This window comes from Eriocheir sinensis, unplaced genomic scaffold, assembly GCF_024679095.1.
Source record: "Eriocheir sinensis breed Jianghai 21 unplaced genomic scaffold, ASM2467909v1 Scaffold628, whole genome shotgun sequence".
NCBI classification, from domain to species: domain Eukaryota; kingdom Metazoa; phylum Arthropoda; class Malacostraca; order Decapoda; family Varunidae; genus Eriocheir; species Eriocheir sinensis.
Window position 1 is genome coordinate 136,107 of NW_026111974.1, and position 22,030 is coordinate 158,136.

The 22,030-nt window shown below is 41.0% G+C and overlaps 1 protein-coding gene across 7 annotated transcripts; it reads left to right on the forward strand.

Annotated features, from left to right (window-relative positions):
• The first annotated feature begins 633 nt into the window (after positions 1–633).
• LOC126993525 (protein IWS1 homolog) lies at positions 634–21,219 on the forward strand. 7 transcript variants are annotated; one of them, XR_007747884.1, is made up of 13 exons: positions 634–769; positions 5,376–5,598; positions 6,462–7,286; positions 9,865–10,015; positions 10,733–10,888; positions 12,267–12,380; positions 12,703–12,900; positions 14,064–14,294; positions 14,752–14,914; positions 15,538–15,631; positions 16,455–16,569; positions 17,716–18,893; positions 18,951–21,219. XR_007747884.1 is itself a non-coding variant. In XM_050852669.1 (12 exons), the coding sequence occupies exons 1-12, from the start codon at positions 760–762 to the stop codon at positions 17,836–17,838; spliced, it is 2,403 nt and encodes an 800-aa protein (XP_050708626.1). In that variant the 5' UTR covers positions 634–759; the 3' UTR covers positions 17,839–21,219. The 7 variants fall into 7 exon arrangements, 1 of the variants encoding a protein (XP_050708626.1); XR_007747881.1 differs by having other exon boundaries at positions 17,716–18,836; positions 18,894–21,219; XR_007747882.1 differs by having other exon boundaries at positions 17,716–18,836.
• Positions 21,220–22,030: the final 811 nt, after the last annotated feature.

Consider the following 22,030-nt stretch of genomic DNA (forward strand, 5'->3'; position numbering starts at 1 on the left):
GTATAATCACACTCTGTCCTGCCTGGGGGTTGGGATGGCATGTTCCTCCCTTCTCCCTTGTTGTTTACCTGCAACAATAAACTATCAATCAATCAATCAATCAACTTCGTTTCAGAATCCGCCCCCAGGGACGCGTTTGTCCCCGCGCCATTCATTAATTCGTGAGTGGTGGTGACGCTGCGGTGACGGAGGCGGCCCAGGAGGTGCTGTGAGGCGGCACGGGAGGCGTACAGGAGGACGTGCACGCCTGACAGTACTCTCCAGTGCAGGAGCTGGTGACATAACACACGCAGGACCGAAATAAAGATGAAAATAAGGAAGAGACACCGAGAGGGACCAACTGTATAAAACCAAACCGTCAAAATTACATCAGAATAAAGAGAAAACCAACGATGCGAACACTCAAATAAAACATAAAACACACAAAAGCATAAACCAGCCCTCAAAACACCAATAAAACAGAAAAACACGAAAGAATTGGACACTCAAGCCCTAACCAAACATTACAAAAACCTTCAAAATAAAACAGAAAACAGATCCAAAAACTCAAATAAAACACCAAATAAGAAAACAACACCCAAACAAACCCAAAAAAACCCAAAAAAAACCACCAATGCCTTTACATTCCACCTACCTACCTACTGTACAGCAAGAGCAAGAGCATCATCATCATCATCAGCACGTCTTGTTTACATGTGCCGCCTGCTGACCCGCCTTCTGACCTGCTTGCTGACCTGCTGACCTGCCCACACGCCTGTAATGGAGTCAGGTAAGCAGCAAAGGGGTGGTAAAGAGGGTGGAGAGGGAGATAAGTGGGATAAAGGAAGGGATTGAGGGAGGGAAGGGAGGTTGTGTGTGTGCGTGCGTGTGTTTGTGTTTTGTTTTTTTGTTTTTTTTATTTTCTCCTTTATCCTATTCTTCTCCTTTCTCTGCCTTTCTTCTTCTTTTTTCTTCCCTTCCTCTTCCTTTTTCTTCTTCCTTCTCTGTTTTTTTCTTTTTTTCCTTCTCCTCTTCCTTCTCTCCCCCTTTCTTCTTTTTTTCTTCCCTTCCTCTTCCTTTTTCTTCTTCCTTCTCTGTTTTTTCTTTTTTTCCTTCTCTCCTTCTCTTCCTTCTCTCCCCCTTTCTTCTTTTTTTCTTCCCTTCCTCTTCCTTTTTCTTCTTCCTTCCCTGTTTTTCTTTTTTTTCCTTCTCTCCTTCTCTTCCTTCTCTCCCCCTTTCTTCTTTTTTCTTCCCTTCATCTTCCTTTTTCTTCTTCCTTCCCTGGTTTTCTTCTTTTTTTCCTTCATTTCCTTTCTTTTCCTTCTTTCTCTCCCCTTTCTTCTTTTTTTCTTCCCTTCCTCTTCCTTTTTATCTCCCTTCCCTGGTTTTCTTCTTTTTTTCCTTCTTTTCCTTTCTTCTCTTCCTTCTTTCTCTCCCCCTCCTTTTTTTCTTCCCTTCCTCTTCCTTTTTATCTCCCTTCCCTGGTTGTCTTCTTTTTTCCTTCATTTCCTTTCTTTTCCTTCTTTCTCTCCCCTTTCTTCTTTTTTTCTTCCCTTCCTCTTCCTTTTTATCTCCCTTCCCTGGTTTTCTTCTATTTTTCCTTCTTTTCCTTTCTTCTCTTCCTTCTTTCTCTCCCCCTTTCTTCTTTTTTCCTTCCCTTCCTCTTCCTTTTTATCTCCCTTCCCTGGTTTTCTTCTTTTTTCCTTTCTTCCTTCTTTCGCCGCTCCCATCTCGAATTGGGTGTACTTCTGGAGTTTTTTCTTAAGAGGTGCCTGTGTGCTCCGAGGAAAGGGTTCACTGTTTGCCGTTGATGAGGTTTCAGGCCCTGTTCCGATGGTAGCTAAGCACTCCGCAGGGCCGTCAATGATATAATAATGATGTTAACCCCAAATATTATCCTCGATGCCCCACTATAAACACACCTGCGCCAGAATGGGGTGGGCCGACCATCAGGCCCCGCCGGGAAGAAGCCTACTGGTGCCATAGGCCACGACGTAAAGAAAAAGAATAAATAAATAAATGTTTAGTGAATTAGCGAGTCTTCCGTGCTTTCTCGAAGGTTACTGGTGTCATTTTAAGAATCTCGACTTTATCATAGTCACTTAATCATGTTTCTTACAAGGATTTCTTACCAGGAAGGAACGTTACTGGTGTCATTTTAAGAATCTCGGCTTTATCATAGTCGCTTAGCCATGTTTCTTCTTACCAGGATTTCTTACCAGGAAGGAAGGTTACTGGTGTCATTTAAAGAATCTCGACTTTATCATAGTTGCTTAGTCATGTTTCTTCTTACCAGGATTTCTTACCAGGAAGGAAGGTTACTGGTGTCATTTAAAGAATCTCGGCTTTATCATAGTCACTTAATCATGTTTCTTCTTACCAGGATTTCTTACCAGGAAGGAACGTTATTGGTGTCATGTTAAGAATCTCGGCTTTATCATAGTTGCTTAGTCATGTTTCTTCTTACCAGGATTTCTTACCAGGAAGGAAGGTTACTGGTGTCATTTAAAGAATCTCGGCTTTATCATAGTCACTTAGTCATGCTTCTTCTTACCAGGATTTCTTACCAGGAAGGAAGGTTACTGGTGTCATTTAAAGAATCTCGGCTTTATCATAGTCACTTCGTTATGTTTCGGTTAGCGCTAAAGTATTAATATCCTTCTCTTATTAGATTTGAATAGCTTTCCAATGGGTGATATGTAACTATTCTACAGAGATAGGTTAATAATTTATGGCAATAGGCTAAGTTAGGTTAGGTTGCAGTGGGGTTCGTTAAGATAGGTTCGTTTATAGCGGTATTCTGTTAGTTTATAAAAATGTGAAGTGGCCGTGTCCATTTTGAGGGTGTACTTCTGGAGTTCTACCCTGTGAGGTGCCTATGTGCTCCGAGGAAAGTATAATGGATAGGCGGTGGCTGAGTGGTTAGTGTGCTGGGCTCACATTCACAGCGCCATGGACAACGTCGGTTCGAATCCCCACACTACCACCTGGGATTTTTCAGTCACCGCCGAGTGGCCTAAGACTACCCACATGCTGTCCAGAAGACCTCCATCAACCCGGACTCTAGAAGAAACCAAATCAAGAATAGTTCCGGGGGGCAGCATGAGCCAAACCATAACTGGCGCCACTATAAAAAATTGCCTACGCCACGACGGGCTTGAGCCGACCATCTGGCCCATGAAGAAAGCCTACCGGTGCAATAGGCAGGGATTTTTTTTTTTTTTTTTTTTTTACAGCAAAGGAGACAGCTCAAGGGCACAAAAAAGTAAACATTAATAAAAAAAAAAGCCCGCTACTCGCTGCTCCTAAAAAGAATCCAAAGAGGGATGTAAAGAAAAACAAAAAACAAAACAAAAAAGACTGCTTCCCCGTAACCCTGTAGGCCTAAATTAGAGCAGGATTGAGGGACTTTTTAAGATTAGTTTTATTAATGTGCCGTCCTCATTTCTTACTTCATCAGATGCTCGTTGTTTGTCATACGTCATTTACTAACCTTGTAAGTCTCCAGGAAAACCACAGGAAAGGGTGTGGAAATCAAAACAAGGTCTGAGACATAAATTACTCAAGAATTACACCCACCTCTCCAGTGGTTGATCTTTTGTTGGATTCTTCATGCTGTTCTTTTTTACAGCACAAGGGCACCAAAAAAAAAAAAAAAAAAAAAAAAAAGCCCGTTACTTGCTGCTACTATTACTACTACTGCTACTACTATTATTATTATTATTATTATTATTATTATTATTATTATTATTATTATTATTATTACTATTACAAGAGACAAAGCTGGTAGAGTATAGTTTTGGCTGCATATTGTCGACGGGGATTGTTTAGCAGACCCGAGCGCCCTATTTCTGGGTCAAAATAGAGAAGGAGATACAGTACACGATATGATATAATTAGAATTGTTTTGCAGACCCGAGCATCCTATTTCTGGGTCAAAATAGGAGAGGAGATACAGTACACTTGATATAATATAATAGGGATTGATTAGCAGACCCGAGCACCCTATTTCTGGGTCAAAATAGGAGAGGAGATACAGTACACTTGATATAATATAATAGGGATTGTTTAGCAGACCCGAGCACCCTATTTCTGGGTCAAAATAGGAGAGGAGATAGGAACACACCCTTGATATAATATAATTTGGTCAATGATGAAAGAGGAAAACACACATAATTTAAATACGAGAAACACACTTTTGACATGTTTTGATTTAGGTTAATGACAAAAGAGGAAAAAAAACACATAGTTAAAAACAGGAAACATGCATTTGACATATCATAGGTCACTCGATGATGAAATAGGACAGCAAACACAATATGATTCATTTAAGCTAACGACCGTCCTACTGATCTTTGTCCTCTCGTAGATTCCTTATTCTTGTGTTCGTATAATTCAGTTAGGTTGACGGTAAAATTAGAAAAACATAAAATACCAGACAGCAAACTAACAACCTGCTATTGGTCTGTTGAACACTTGCAGACTCCTTGGTTGGTACAATAAGACACTTTCGCTTGTCACATCAACTATTCCTAAAAGTCAAAGAGGGGATCAGTTGGATTCTAATGAGTGTTTCTAAAGGTTCAAGGTACAGAGGAAGGGTCAGAGTACCAGCAGGGTCATAAAACTATTACTGGAAATGCCCACAACTTTTTATTTATTTATTTATTTTTTATACAGCAGAGGAGTCAGGTCAAGGGCATAAAAAAAGGTAAGAAATGTGAAAAAAAAAGCCCGCTACGGAAGATATGTCAAATGTGTGTACTTGCCCGACGAAGTGTTTATCAATACTGCCCCGTATGTTCTTGTAATTTAGTTGGGTTTAGTTAGAGTTTAGTTAGGTTGACCAAATAAGAAAACATAAAAATTTGGGTAAGTTGATGATAAAATAGGAATAACATAATTTAGTTAGGTTGATTATGAAATAGGAAAATCATTGAAACTTATTTAGGTTGATGACGAAATAAGAAAATCATAAAAGTTTAGTTGGGTTGATGGGAAAATAAGAAAATCATTAGTCAGGTTGACGAGAAAATAAGAAAAACATAAAAGGTTAATTAGGTTGATGATAAGATAAGAAAAATAAAAAAATAGCTTAATGATGAAATAAAATAATGAAAATTTTTGTTTCGTTGACAAATAAGAAAATAAAGAAAAAAATTGTTAGGGTGACAATCAAACAAGAAAAACATAAAAGGCTAACTAGGTTCATGATAAGATAAGAAAAATAAAAAAAGAGCTTGATGATGAAATAAAATAATGAAAAATTTAGTTTCGTTGACAATTAAATAAAAAGAAAAAAATTGTTAGGTTGACAATCAAATAAGAAAAACACAAAAAGAATCACCACCTCACTAACAACAACCCCCTTCATCCCCTCCCCCCCACACCCCTAGAGGATGATGGGCGGTCCAGCCCTTCCGCCGCCCAGGACTCCGACAATGAATCCATGAAGTCCGTGGCCTCGGCAGCTTCCGCCATGTCTGCTGCCTCCAAGACCTCGCGCGCCTCCTCCCGCCAGTCCCGCACCTCCTCCAGGGCCTCCCGAGCCTCCCGCACCTCCAGGCGGTCCAGCGTCAGCAGCGCCGCCAACGCTAGTGACGACGAGGCCGGGCGGAGGTGGGTGCCGAGACGCGGTTTTTATTTTTTACTCTTATTTTTGGTAAACGACAAAATAAATAGAAAAATAAAATAATAAGTAATGATAGAATGATATTACTTTTTTTTTCTTTTTTACAACAAAGGAGACAGTTCAAGGGCACACAAAAAAAGTAAACAATAATAAAAAAATAAAAAAACCCGCTACTCACTGCTCACAAAGAGAATATAAAGAGGTGGCCGAAAGAGAGGTTATTATTATTATTATTATTATTATTATTATTATTATTATTATTGTTATTGTTGTTATTGTTTATGTTTTGTGTAGTGAGTTTATTTATATTATTTTTATTTATTTTATTATAGTTAATTTTAATTTTGGGGGTTAATGGTAATAAATAAAAAAAGTTAGTAATGATAAAGAAATGTTGCTATTTTATTTTTTATTTATATTTTGGGTAACTAATGATTTTTTTTTTCAGGGGGTAACAATGAAAAGTAAATAGTAAAATAATGATAAAGTAATGACTGAATGATATTACTATTGTTATTTTTTTATTTATATTTTGGGTAATGAGTGTATTTTTTTTTTTTTTGTTTGTTTGTTTTTAAGATTAAAGATGAAATAAACAAATATAATGATGTTTAAGTAATGACAAAATGATATTTGCTATTGTTATTTTTTACTTATCAAGTTATCATATATTTGAGTAAAAAGTATATCTATTATCTTGTATTTGTTATTTATTTCCTTTTTATTCACATCAAAGGAGGCAGGTCACTACTACTACCACTACTACTATTACTACTACCACTACTACTGCTGTTACTACTATTACTACTAACACCATCACCCCTTAACACCCCCCCCCTTCTCCTCTCAGGTCAGGCGCGGGCAGTGACAGTGAAGTGGAGGAACGGCGCTCAGTGATGGACAGTGACGAGGAGAACGACGGAGGGAAGAGGGAGGAGGAGGACGACGAGGGGAAGGGGAGTGGCGGCCCCCCCTCCTCCCCTGGCATAGACCCCCCCTCCTCACCCCCAGTGGACCCCCCCTCCTCCCCCGCCCCAATGGAGGAAGGCGACGAGGGGAAGAAGGTTGCCAGTGAGGTTTTCGGGGCATCAGACTCAGAGGGGGAGGGGGGGGCCAAGGCAGGGGGGGGTAGCCCTAGGTCATCCCCCCCGGCCTCCCCCGCCCAAAGCCCCGCCAGGTCGAAATCCGGGTCACGTTCAAGGTCGCGCTCGAAATCCGGGTCGAGGTCAAAGTCTGGGTCCCGTTCAAGGTCACGCTCAAAATCCGGGTCAAGGTCGCGGTCGAGGTCAAAGTCCGGATCAAGGTCAAGATCGAGGTCAAAATCTGGCTCGCGTTCCAGGTCAAGATCTAAGTCCGGGTCACGCTCACGGTCAAGATCAAAATCCGGGTCAAGATCGCGTTCTAGGTCAAAGTCCGGGTCAAGGTCAAGATCCAGGTCAAAATCAGGCTCAAGGTCGAAATCAGGTTCAAGGTCAAGATCCAGGTCAAAATCAAGGTCGAGGTCGAGGTCAAAATCTGGGTCACGATCAAGGTCAAGATCAGGTTCGCGGTCTGGATCAGGGAGTTCAAGGTCGAGGTCAAGATCGAAATCAAGGTCAAGGTCCAAGTCTGGGTCAAGGTCAAGGTCGGGGAGCCGCTCTGGTGCCTCGAGGAGTGGGTCAGGAAGCCCAGCCAGGTGAGTTGATTTGAATTACTACCTGTTAATTTTTTTTTTTTTCTTTTTTTTACAGCGACTATTTCTACTACTGCCACTTTTCCTCCTTTTCCATTTTTTGTTCTCTTGATTGCTTTCCTTTTCTTCTTTTCTTTTTCTTAATACTAATACTTTTCTTTTTTACATTACAACTATTTCTACTAAGTTATTTCTCCTCCTTTTCCATTTTTTGTTCTTTTAATTGCTTTCCTTTTCTTTTCTTTTTCTTAATACTTAATACTTTTCTTTTTTACATCTACAACTATTTCTACTATGCTACTTTTCCTCCTTTTCCATTTTCTGTTCTCTTGATTGCTTTCCTTTTCTTCTTTTCTTTTTCTTAATACTTAATACTTTTCTTTTTTACATCTACAACTATTTCTACTATGCTACTTTTCCTCCTTTTCCATTTTCTGTTCTCTTGATTGCTTTCCTTTTCTTTTTCTTAATACTTAATACTTTTCTTTTTTACATCTACAACTATTTCTACTACTGCCACTTTTCCTCCTTTTCCATTTTCTGTTCTCTTAATTGCTTTCCTTTTCTTCTTTTCTTTTTCTTAATACTTTACTTTTTTTACATTACAACTATTTCTACTATGCTACTTTTCCTCCTTTTCCATTTTCTGTTCTCTTAATTGCTTTCCTTTTCTTCTTTTCTTTTTCTTAATACTTAATACTTTTCTTTTTTACATCTACAACTATTTCTACTATGCTACTTTTCCTCCTTTTCCATTTTTTGTTCTCTTGATTGCTTTCCTTTTCTTCTTTTCTTTTTCTTAATACTTAATACTTTTATTTTTTACATCTACAACTATTTCTACTATGCTACTTTTCCTCCTTTTCCATTTTCTGTTCTCTTGATTGCTTTCCTTTTCTTTTTCTTAATACTTAATACTTTTCTTTTTTACATCTACAACTATTTCTACTACTGCCACTTTTCCTCCTTTTCCATTTTCTGTTCTCTTAATTGCTTTCCTTTTCTTCTTTTCTTTTTCTTAATACTTTTCTTTTTTACATCTACAACTATTTCTACTATGCTATTTTTCCTCCTTTTCCATTTTTTGTTCTCTTGATTGCTTTCCTTTTCTTCTTTTCTTAATACTTTTCTTTTTTACACCTACAACTATTTCTACTATGCTATTTTTCCTCCTTTTCCATTTTTTGTTCTCTTGATTGCTTTCCTTTTCTTCTTTTCTTTTTCTTAATACTTTTCTTTTTTACACCTACAACTATTTCTACTATGCTATTTTTCCTCCTTTTCCATTTTTTGTTCTTTTAATTGCTTTCCTTTTCTTTTTCTTAATACTTAATACTTTTCTTTTTTACATCTACAACTATTTCTACTATGCTATTTTTCCTCCTTTTCCATTTTTTGTTCTCTTGATTGCTTTCCTTTTCTTCTTTTCTTTTTCTTAATACTTTTCTTTTTTACATCTACAACTATTTCTACTATGCTATTTTTCCTCCTTTTCCATTTTCTGTTCTCTTAATTGCTTTCCTTTTCTTCTTTTCTTTTTCTTAATACTTAATACTTTTCTTTTTTACATCTACAACTATTTCTACTATGCTATTTTTCCTCCTTTTCCATTTTTTGTTTTCTTAATTGCTTTCCTTTTCTTCTTTTCTTTTTCTTAATACTTTTCTTTTTTACATCTACAACTATTTCTACTATGCTATTTTTCCTCCTTTTCCATTTTCCGTTCTCATAATTACTTTCCTTTTTTTCTTTTTTTCAAGTTTTCTTTTTCTTAATACTTAATACTTTTCTTTTTTACATCTGCAACTATTTCTACTATTGCCACTTTTCCTCCTTTTCCATTTTCCGTTCTCATAATTACTTTCCTTTTTTTCAAGTTTTCTTTTCTTTTTCTTACTATTAACAACTTTTTCTTTTTCTTTTGTTACATCTATGACTGACTTTCTTTACTTGTCCTTCTATACTTTTCCTCCTTTTCCATTTTCTCTTCTCTTAATTACTTTCCTTTTTTCTTCTTCCAGTTTTCTTTTCTTTTCTTTCTTACCGCTACAAATATTACTACTTCTATTTTTCTTTTTAATCCTGTTTTTTTTTTTTCAATTTTCATTTTTTTTTTCTCCCTTATCTTTTTCTTCTTTTTCATTTTCTCTTTCTTGCTTTTCTTCTTTATCTTCATTTACTTATTTCCTTTACCGATTTTCTCTTTTCTTTTTAGTTCACATTTTTTCTTCTTTTTTTATCTTCTCTTTCTTCTTTTTCATCTTCTTCGTCCTTCTTTATAACAACTTCAACTGCTTTTATTGTCATTTTTTTCTTCCTTTTCTTCTTTATCTTCATTAACTCTTCTCCTTTACCAACTTTCTCTTTTCATTTTAGTTTCCTTTTTTTATCTTCTCTTTCTTCTTTTTCATCTCCTTCGTCCTTCTTCATAACAACTTTTTCTGCTACAAAACCAAACATTTAAACAAACTGGACAACAAATATGAAACTTAACATTAAAACTGAGACTAAAAAAATAAAACCATGCAAACATCAACAACAACAACAACAACAAAAATAAATCATTCTCACCCTTATGCAGATCCAGAGGTGCCATCAGCAGGTCAAGGTCAAGATCCAGGTCAAAGTCTGGGTCACGGTCTGGGTCTGGGTCGAGGGGCGGGTCACCGAACAAGCGCAAGGTGCTCTCGGACTCGGGCGGCTCGGACTCGGATGTCGTTAGCCGCAAGAAGGTGAGTGGTGGTGGTGGTGGAGGAGGAAGGGAGGAAGAGAAAAAAAGGAATGAAAAAAAGAAAAGAGAACAGAAGGAAGAGAGAAAAAAAAAATATTGAAAGAACAGATGCAAGGAAGGGAGGGGGAGAGAAAAAGGGAATGAAAGAGAACAGAAGGGAGAGAAAAAAAGATCATGAAAGAACAGAAGGAAGGGAGGGAGGGAGAGAAGAAAGATGATGGAAGAGGGAGTGTGGGAGATTCAGTGGAGGCAATTATGGTGTGTGTTAATTTTTTTCTTATGCAATCCTTCATTTTTTTTTCTCTTCCTTTCTCCTCTGTTTCATTCTCCTCCCTCCTTCCTCCTCCTTCGCTTCCTACTACAACTATAATGAACGAAGAAGAAATAAAATAAACCAACATAAAATTGCAGTTAATCATCGGAGGAGGGAGAAAATGAAGAACTAGCAGAAACTTGTGATAAAAGGTAGATAAAGAAGAATTTAATTACTACACTTTCTTATCCCCTATCTTACATCTCTCTCCTTCTCTATATTCTTCCTTCTCTTTCTCATTCCTGGTGGTGGGGGTGTAGGAGGGAGCAGAGGTGAGGGAAGGAGGGGGAGGTTGGTGGTGGTGTAGCAGGGATGACAAAGATATATTCATTGTGTTTATATCAAGTGTTTATCTTCCTATTTATATATGTCGTGTCTTACCTTACCTTACCTTCCCCCGCCCAGGTCAAGAGGAAGAAGCGCGTTAGTGTCAGTGGCAGCGGCAGTGGGTCAGGGCGCGTGAGTGACTCCGAGGATGAAGCACCGCGTCACAAGAAGCCGCCAGGGAAGAGGAAGAAGAAGGCCATGCTGAGTGGGAGTGACAGCGACAGCGGCCCAGAGGTGTGGAAGGGGGAAGGGAGAGAGAGGAGGAGGAGGAGGAGGGGTAGGATGATGGTTAAAGGATTTCCTGATGTGGTCTTGATTTTGTAATGTGTTCGTGTGTGTGTGTGTGTGTGTGTGTGTGTGTGTGTGTGTGTGTGTGTGTGTGTGTGTGTGTTCTTCTTTTCCTACACTATCTTTTTTCCTTCCTCTTACTCCTCTTTCTAATACTGCTGCTATGCTTTTTTTATTCTTCATTTTCCACTTACATTTCTTCCTCTGTTCTCCTTCTTATTCCTTCCTTCCTTTTTCCTGCTTGTGTGTTCTTATTCTCTTCCTACTCTCTTTTTTCCTTCCTTCTTCTCCTCCTCTTTCTAAAACTACTACTACTTATTTTTATTCTTTATTTTCCACTTACATTTCTCCCTCTGTTCTCTTTCTTATTTCTTCCTTCCTTTTCCTCCTCCTCTGTGCCGGGAATCCAACCTGGGCATTCTGAGTACAAGTCGGGGCAGCATACCAATGAGCCAAATGGTCCTTTCTTCCTCCTTCCTTCCTTGTGTGTGTGCATTAAGGGTCGTTAAGTGTTGGTTTGTAACTCTGTGTGTGTGTGTGTGTGTGTGTGTGTCAGTAGTTTACTTGTCCTTTCTTCCTCCTTCCTTGCTTCCCCATCTATCATTCCCTCATTCTCACAAAAATTACAAAAGTTTACCTCCTCTCTTGATAAAGGTGTGTCAGGGACCATTTCTGTACCCCTACTGTGGACATGAAGAGTGACAGTGGCCCTGCTCACACTCATGTCTTTTTCCTCCCTCCTTCCTTCCTTCCTTCCTTCCCCATTCCCTCATTCTCCCAGCAATAACAAAAGTTTACCTCCACTCTTGATAATGGCGTGTCAGGGACCATTTCTGTACCCATACTGTGGACATGAAGGGTGATAGTGGCCCTGCTCACACTCATGTCTTTCTTCCTCCCTCCTTCCTTCCTTCCCCATTCTCTCATTCTCCCAGCAATAACAAAAGCTTACCTCCACTCTTGATGATAATGGTGTGTCAGGGACCATTTCTGTGCCCCTACTGTGGACATGAACGGTTAAGGTGGCCCTTCTCACACTCATGTCTTTCTTCCTCCCTCCTTCCTTCCTTCCCCATCTATCATTCTCTCATTCTCACAACAACTGCAAAAGCTTACCTCCAGTCTTGATAATGGCGTGTCAGAGACCATTTCTGTGCCCCTACTGTGAATGTAAAGGGTAAAGGTGGCCCCTCTTACACTTATGGTAGCTGGAGACACCTTTCCTCAACCCCTATGGCACATGTGGTGTATATATCCATCAGGGAAACTACAATAATGAGGTGAAAAAACGCACACCACCCCCTGACTCCTCCTTCCTTTCCAGCGCGCCAAGAACCGTAAGGGCAGCGGGGCGGAGTCTGAGGCCGAGGCACCGCCGCCAGGGAGCCCCACACCAGGGACGGCAGGGGACGAGGCAGGCGGCGAGGGGGAGAACAAGGTGAGTGTTCATGTGTGTGTGTTCATGTGTGTGTGTTTTCATTCTTCTCATCTTTGGTTTTGTTCTCCTTCCTCTCTCTGTCTCGTTCTCTTTCTCTCTCTTTTATTTCTTCCTGCTTATTTTCTGCCTACTGCTACACTTTATTTATTCTCTTCCACTTCCATCTCTCCATATTTAGTCTCTTATTTCCTCCTCCTCCCCTTTTCTTTGTGTTTTGTTATTCCTGCGAAGAATTTTTGGTTTTAGTTTCCGAAAAGCTTTCTCTCCTCGTCATCATCATTTCATTCTCACTCATCCATCCTTTCCCTCCCTCCCTCGCCAGGCCCTCCCGCAGCTCTCCGACAGCGACGACGAGGCCATCCGCCAGCAGGCCCAGAACCGCGATGAGTCTTACTACGTCAACGACTTCGACATGATGATGGCAAAGAAGAAGGAGGAAGGCGGCAAGATGAGGCGTCGCAAGAACAACGTAGACATCATCAACGACAACGAGGAGCACATCGCCATCATCGTCAAAAAGGTGAGGGGGGGACGATGAAGGGAGAGAGGGAGAGGGAGAGTATGAAGAGGGGAGGGGTGGTTAAGAAGAGGTAGAGAATGAGGAACGCATTGCTATTATCGTCATGAAGGTGAGTGATGGGGAAGAAGAGGAGAGAGGTCAGAGTTAGAGTGAGTGATTGATAAGAGGGAGAGTAGGCTATTATCATTATGAAGGTGTGTGATGAGGAAGAAGAGGGGCGGAAGGAGAGGAGAAAAGGAGGGAAGGTAAATTGATGCCATTGTAGAGATTAACCCAATCATTGCGCATGAGGTACGGACTATCCCCCCTGGCGCATTCGGGCAGGCCAGTCCTCAAAAACTATGCATCACAGCTAAAAACCAAAACCACCATTGGAAAGAGGAGGCCCAGATGTATAGCATTTAGTTATGTATGCCTCTCCTGTGAACGTATAGGCACGGTCAGGGGGTGTTGCCTGTGAACACTTACGTCAATGCGTGTACGATGGTCAGCCATATTGAGGCAACTGCTGAGATCTCTTCATGTACTGCTGGCAAGGTAGTATTGCCAACTGCAAAATTTACAACTATTTGGTCGAAGAATCAGTCAGGTGATAGGTGAAGCTATGCAAAAATGCCGCTATATTGGACAACAACATCCACCAGTTACTTGTCCGTAGATTATTCACGCTGGGCTGATATGGTGAAGAAATATTGTTGGAACACTCTCATACACGGGAAATTTAAGTGCAACTGGAACTCGCAGCGAGGATTTAGCACCACCAGCCAGTTACGCTAGTCCTCACTGCAAGGATTTAGCAACGAGAGGGTTAAGAGAAGAGATTGACTAGAGAAGGGAGACTCTAACCTAACCCTCCCTTAACCTAACCTAACCCTCCCTTAACCTACCTTTAACCTCTCATAACCCAAACCCCCCTTTACCTAACCTACCCTTAACCTAACCCTCCCTTAACCTACCCTTAACCTAACCCACCCTTAACCTATCTTAACCCAAACCACCCTTAACCTACCTGTAACTTAACCCACCCTTAATAACCCACCCTTAACTTATCGTAACCCAAACCACCCTTAACCTACCCGTAACTTAACCCACCCTTCACCTAACCTAACCTAACCGAACCCACCCTTAACCTTACCTAACCTAACCGAACCCCTTCCCCGCAGATGCGTCAAGCTGCAGAGGACGACCGGATGTTGAACGAGAAGCAGCAGCCGGCCACCAAAAAGATCGCCATGCTGGAACTCGCTATGAGCCAGATTAACAAGCACAACCTCATCGAAGGCTTCCTGGACGCCAACATCCTCTCCGCCCTCACCGACTGGCTCGCCCCCATGCCCGATCGCTCCCTGCCGGCCGCCAAGATCAGGGAGGCCGTCATTAAGTGGCTGATTGAGGTATGGGGTGATGGGGGACGACATTGTTTTTTTTTTTTAGTATTTGTTTTTTCGTTGTTGTTTTGTCTCGGTTTTCCTATTGATGTTTTTTTATTTGTTTTTCCGTTCTCGTTTTGTTTCGGTTTTCTCTTTCTTTCTTACTTCTTTGTTCCGCTCTATCTCCCTCTCTTTCTCTCCCTTGTACTTTTCTCATATTTTCTTTCTTTTCTTTTCCTTTCTGTTTTTTTTTTTTTTTTTTTTTTTTTTTTTTTTTTTTTCACTCCTTTGTCTCTCTCCCTTTCGTTCTCTCTCTCCCTTGTACTTCTTTCTCCTCTGTTGCTGTGAGTCTTATTTGTCTCCCTTTCTCCTTGTTTTTCTTTCTCATCTCTTTCTCTGTCCTGTCTCATCAATAAAAAATTAAAAAACTACCTTTCCTAACCTCTAACGACCCCTTGACCCTTCCCCTTCCCCCCCACAGCTGCCGCCGCTCTCCCAGGACATGCTGAAAACCTCAGGCATCGGCAAGGCTATCATGTACCTCTACAAACACCCCAAGGAACTGAAGATGAACAAGGACCGCTGTGGACGTCTGATCTCCATGTGGTCACGGCCGATCTTCAACGTGTCCGACGACTTTAAGAGTGAGTGTGGGGATGGGGGAGGGGGATACACAGCTTTTCTCATACATGCATTGAACCCTGGAATGACTTAGAGATTAGAGAAGGGGATAATACATGCTGAAACTATTACCAAATTTAACCATAAGTGTGATGAGGTGAGATTTGGAGACGAGACATGAGAGAGATAAACGTTTGAGAGGAAAGTTTGGAAAGTTTTGTTTAGGCGGCGCAACATCTGTGGTCATATGCCGGAGAGAGACAGAAGAAGGAATTATAGAAGGGAACAGATCCCAGGAGACGGGACACAACCCCTGATTAATACCTGGTACCCATTCGCTGCTGGGTGGACAGGGGCGTAGGGTATCAGAAAAGCCGCCTAAATTTTTCCACTCTGCCCGGGAATCAAACCCAGGCTCTCTCGGTTGTGAGCTGAGTGTGCTAACCAGTGCACCTCGAAGCCCCCCAAGTGAAAAGAAGAAGAAGAAGAGATACAAAGGTTAAGGAGAAGGGAGAGTAAACAGTGCAAGAAAGGAAGGAAAATAAACCCAGTATCATTAACACAAACACATAAAAGGCCAAGAGATAATAACAGGGCAAGGAAGGAAGGTTTTGACTCACCCTTCCTCCTCCTCTTTTCCCCCCAGGCCTGAGTCGCGAGGAGAGGCTTCAGCGGGACCTTGAGCTTCACCAGACTTCAGGAATCACCAGGAAGGAGGACATGCAGTTTGACGAGTCCGGGTATGTGTGTTTGCGTGTGTGTGTGTAACTAGGGTTGTAGTATTCCCGGGATGTTAGTGAGTATCCCTGAGCCCGGTGGTGGTGCAGGCAGGATTGATTAAGTGATGCCTATTGAGACTTTTGCTGCCCTCCTGTTAACCTAACCCAACCTAGCAAAACTCCAAACAGTCACTATAGGTTTTGACTCAGAAAATTCATGTATGCTTCCTTACTAATGAGACTTTCTATACAACAAAGTGAGGTCATTCTTTGTTAATTTATACCATAAGGTGCTGGCTATCATGTGTTTGAAGATACCTTAAACCCCAAACAGTCACTATAGATCTTGACTCAGAAAATTCATATATGCCTCCTTACTAATGAGACTTTCTTTACAACAAAGTGAGGTCATTCTTTATTGATTTATACCATAAGGTGCTGGCTATCATGTGTTTGAAGATACCCTAAACTTAATCTAACAAAACTCCAAACAGTCACTATACATTTTGACTCAGAAAATTCATGTATGCGTCCTTACCAATGAGACTTTCTATACAACAAAGTGAGGTCATTCTTTGCTGTTTTATACCATAAGGTGCTGGCTATCATGTCTTTGAAGATACCCTAAACCTAACCTAACAAAACCCCAGTCACTATAGATCTTGACTCAGAAAATTCATATATGCTTCCTTACTAATGAGACTATACAAGCAGCCAAGCCCTTCCACTCATCCAGCCCTCTAAAGCTGAACCAATTCTTGCCTATGTCTTTATTACTGCCTGAGTGTTCTAGAGCCCAGGTAGAGGTGAGACAAGTTAACGAGCCTTACACCTGTCCCCGCAGGAAGCCGCTGAGACCAGGTGACCCTGGGTGGTGCTACCGAGCGCGTGTCCCACTTCCCTCGGTCAAGGATTACGTGAATCGACCCAAGTGGCAGAGTGAGGTTGACCTGAGCAGGGTGAGTGTGAGGGATGAGAGGGGAGGTGTGAGGGAGTGAGGGGTGAGCATGAAGAGTGTGAAGTGAGGATGAGTGTGTGTGTGTGTGTGTGAAGCATGGAGGTACAATTGATGGAGTTGACACGGCCCGCTAATCCCATTCATTGAGGTGAAGCCGACGAACTGTCAAATTTACGGCCAAAAGATGGGGGTGGGCGAGCCTGGCCGAACCCGGGATCATGCTTCTTAATGGTCCCTCTAAGCGAGAAAAATGAGAAAAAAATCATCACTCACGCAAACCATTTCATAATATATATCAACACATTTGTGATCAGTTTATGCATCATCTATTTTGGGGGGTTTATATCATGGCAAAAATGTGGCCCGTCGCTGGTACACGGTAAAGCCACAAATTTGGCCCGTCGCTGCTACCGGGTTAAGAGTGAGCCTGACCTGACAACACCTGACACCCGGCCGTAAAAATGACAGCCCGGGCAGATTCACTTAATTGGGCCGATGTCGACTCCACCAATTCTACCTCCATGGTGTGAAGTGTGAGTGAGTGTGAGGCGGGCCTGAGCAGGGTGAGTATGAAGTGAGTTTGAAGGGTGAAGTGTGAGGTGAGGTATGTGGTAAGTGCATCCATGTATGTTAAGTGTGAGGTGAAGGTGAGGTCAGTTTGAGAGTGTGTGTGAAGTGAGTTTGACCTTATCACTTTTTGTCTCCTTTATCTCAACTTCTCTATCTCATCTCATCTCGTCTCTCATCCTGTCTTCTCTCCAATCTCTTTTCATGTCTCTGTCACACCTCTTATCTTCTCCTATTTCATCTCCTCACCTTACTTCTCATCTCTCCTTTATCACCTCTTCATCTCGTCTCTCATCTTGTCTCTCCAATCTCTTTTCTTGTCTCTCCATATCTTTTGTTGTCTCCGTCACACCTCTTATCTTCTCCTATTTCATCTCCTCCTCACCTTACTTCTCATCTCTCCTTTATCATGTCCTCTCCACCCCATTCATTCTCTTCCTTTATTTCATCTCCTTCCGCTCCTTTACCTCTCATCTCACTTCTCATTTCTACTCCTCTGTTATGTCCTTATCTTCCTTTATTTCATTTCCTTACTTACCTCACATCTCCTCCTCCTCCTCACCTCTCATCTCCTCCACAGGGGTCGAAGAAGGAGATGAGTCGGCTGGAAAAGCAGATGCGCATGTTCCAGGAGAAGAAGCGCATGTCCAAGGCCAGGCGAGCCGTGACCATCAGCATTGAGGGGCGGAACATGGCCCTCTAGTGTCCCCATGCCTATTGCCCCCCCTTTCCCTATGTCCCTTACTCTTGGCCTCTCCCATGTCCCTTCCCTTGGCCCATCTCCCCTCTCCCATGTCCCTTCTACCTTCCTCTCCCTATGCCCCTTCCCCTTGGCCTATCTTCCCTCTCCCTATGCCCTTTACCCCATCTCCTCTCTCCCTCTCCCTTTCCCCTTCTCCCATGTCCCTTTACCTCCCTCTTCCTATGTCCCTCACTCACTCTCCTCTCAATTTTCAAACACACTCACATACACACACTTATATTTTCATTTCTAGTTTGTTCAGATATAGAGAGACAGAGTGTTGGCAACCACACACACACACCAGACAGAGAGGGTCGGCACTCACACACAAGACAGAGAGGGTTGGCACTCACACGAACACACCAGACAGAGAGGGTTGGCACTCACACACAAGACAGAGAGGGTTGGCACTCACACGAACACACCAGACAGAGAGGGTTGGCACTCACACACACACACACGCACACACATTTACACATCAGGTTCCCCATTATTATTATTACTCTTATTGGTATTATTATAGTTATTCTTCTGTATTAATTGTAAGTGACTTGTATCTTTTCCTTCCTTGTAAGATTTTTTTTTTTTTAGTATAGGACAATTCTGTTTAATTATGTCACTTTTTGCCCTTTTCCTCTTCAGATATTTACTTGAAGTGTGTGTGATTTGCTTCCCTTTGCTAAATATTCTAAGCTTAAAAAAACCTGACATTTGCAATTTTTTCTTGGGCACGTTTTTTCCTTTCCTGGGCACGTTTTTTCCTTTCCTCCCTTGATTGTAATTAGTTTTTTCCCCGGACATTTTTTCACCAGCTTCTATTTCTTCCCTTGCGACATTTACCAGCCTGTATTCTATGGGCTGTATTACTAGTCGAATCCAAGAAGTTTCGGGTCCCTAGAGAGGTCAGCGTAAGGGCCGTGCTACAAGTCCAATCCAAGAAGTTTCGGGTCCCTAGAGAGGTTAGCGTAAGGGCCATGCTACAAGTCCAATCCAAGAAGTTTCGGGTCCCTAGAGAGGTCAGCGTAAGGGCCATGCTACAAGTCCAATCCAAGAAGTTTCGGGTCCCTAGAGAGGTCAGCGTAAGGGCCGTGCTACAAGTCCAATCCAAGAAGTTTCGTGTCCTTACAGCGTTCGGGATGAAGAACTCCGTTGGGACCCGACACTTCTCGGATTCAACTTTTAATACGGACCCGAAACTTCTCCGATTCGACTTTTAAAACGGCCCTACATGTATTTACCTACCTATTTATTATTATTTTCATGTGTGTTATTACCTGCATGTAACTATATCTCTTATTGATTCTCGCCCTAAGAGTGACAGATATCTCTAAGGCTGTATAGATATTTCCTTTTAGAGTTATAGAAGCGTTCCAGATTTGACTCTGCCGTTGTCAGGTGCAAGATTAGTTTTCCCTCATTATTATTATTATTAGAGAGTGTTCCTGTTTGAAGCATACCCAAGAGTTTCTATTATCATTATTATTACCAGTTGTAACAGATATAATGAAGGTCTGTTGGCTATTATTATCTGAAGCTGAAAATTGGACAAAAAATGAGTGTGGTTGTCCTCTTTTCTTCCCTGTTCCCATCTTCCTTTTCTCTATGTTCTTTCTCTTTTTTCATTTTCAATCGTAACTTTCCTTCTTTTTCCTCTCTTCATCTGTGGTGCTCCTTCTCTCTTTCCTTCTTTTCGTCTCATTCTATTCTTTTCTGTCGGACTTTTCTTTTGCTCTCTGGGAACCCACACGACCAGAGGCAGACAGACCACGGAGGGAGAAAAAAGAAAACTCAATTGAATGTATTGTTTTAATGGGAGACTGAAGTGTTGGAGGTTACAGGCCTTGACTCTGTATGATATGGTAATGTGTTGTGTTAGAGAGAGAGAGAGAGAGAGAGAGAGAGAATGAATGAATTGGAAGCTATTTGGTGTGTAGGTTAAGAGAGCAATGTATGTATGTATAGGACTATGTGTGTATTATTATTATTATTATTATTATCATCATTATTATTATTGTGAATGGGTGTTGGTATGTGTGGTGACTCTTTATTCATTTATTTATTATTATCATTGTTAGTTTTAAGAATTGGGTTGATTGTGTGCACTGTAGTAATTAATGATGATTATTACTACTACTACTACTACTACTACTACTACTACTACTACTACTACTACTACCTATTTTTTTCAATGGCCCCAGCCTCGCCAATGCCTGTGTCTAACAACCGACTTTATTTACTATTACAAACATTATTATACATACTGTTCTTTAGCTAACTACTACTACTATTACTACTACTACTACTACTGCTGCTACTTTTAGTTGTTACGATGCACAAATGTACTGAGTTTCCTTTGATATAATTTTTCTGGTACTTTGTCTATCCGCAAGCAGAAAGACGGAAATGGAAAGGAGGTTAAGGTGTCTAGATATAGATTGATGGATTGATTGATTGATTGGTTGTGGAGGTTAAGGTGTTTAGATAAATAGATTGATGGATTGATTGATTGACGAGTTGGTTGTGAATCGGTCAATACTCACACACACTTAATTCTGTATAAAAATAAAGGAGAAAAATGAAGTTCGTATGTGCATTAATTTGACAGGAGGCATGTAGTACACTTATGTTGCTTTATATACCAAAAAAATACATAGAAAAAAATATGTAGATTGTTTTTACACACACAAAGCACACTCTATATAAAAAAAATCAAGGTTGCATATGTATAGCTCTAACATTCACAGCCAAACACACAACACACGATAGCCACCCTCTAGCTCTAACATTGACAGCCAAACACACTACACACGATAGCCACCCTCTAGCTCTAACATTCACAGCCAAACACACAACACACGATAGCCACCCTCTAGCTCTAACATTCACAGCCAAACACACAACACACGATAGCCACCCTCTAGCTCTAATATTCACAGCCAAACACACAACACACGATAGCCACCCTCTAGCTCTAACATTCACAGCCAAACACATAACACACGATAGCCACCCTCTAGCTCTAATATTCACAGCCAAACACACAACACACGATAGCCACCCTCTGTAGTGAAGGAGGTAATGAATGGACAGTGTTTGGTGTGGTGCTGTCCTCTGTAACCCGGTAGCTGCGGGGATCATGTTTCTTAAAGGCCCCTCTAAGCGAGAAAAATGAGAAAAAAATCATCACTCAAGCAAACGGTTTCATAATATTTATCAATGCATTTGTGATCAGTTTATGCATCATCTATTTTTTTGGGGTTTATATCATGGCAAAAATTTGGCCCATCGCTGCTACCGGGTTGAGGCCTCGTCCACATTATTGGGCAGTAAAGTCCCTCAAGGCTCCTCAAGGGAAAGAAAAAGATACAAAAAAGCCCACTGCCTGTACTTGAATGAGTTGATCGAGTAGCACAGACTAGGTTGAAAAATAGGAACTAGGTTGAAAAATAGGGAAGATAAGATGAATTCAGTGCCTGTTGAATAAGTGCCATGGCCTGGGACTTAGAGAGAGTGAAAATACATAACTGATTGTAAATACTGAAAAATAGGGAAGATGAGACGAATTCAGTGCCTGTTGAATAAGTGCCATGGCCTGGAACTTAGAGAGAGTGAAAATACATAATAACTGATTGTAAATACTGAAAAATAGGAACTAGGTTGAAAAATAGGGAAGATGAGACGAATTCAGTGCCTGTTGAATATGTGCCATGGCCTGGAACTTAGAGAGAAAATACATAATAACTGATTGTAAATACTGAAAAATAGGGAAGATAAGATGAATTCAGTGCCTGTTCAATATGTGCCATGGCCTGGGACTTAGAGAGAGAAAATACATAATAACTGATTGTAAATACTGTGTCATACAGCGCTATTGAAGCCTTACCTATTTATATATACATATTTCTAGTTTGTTCAGCTGATACAGTAAGTAGACTGACACATTTGGCAGGCTCACCTTCCTAGTAAATACTGTCATATGGCGTTATTAAAGCCTTACCTATTTATATATACACATTTCTAGTTTGTTCAGCTATACAGTAAGTAGACTGACACATTTGGCAGGCTCACCTTCCTAGTAAATACTGTCATATGGCGTTATTAAAGCCTTACCTATTTATATATACACATTTCTAGTTTGTTCAGCTATACAGTA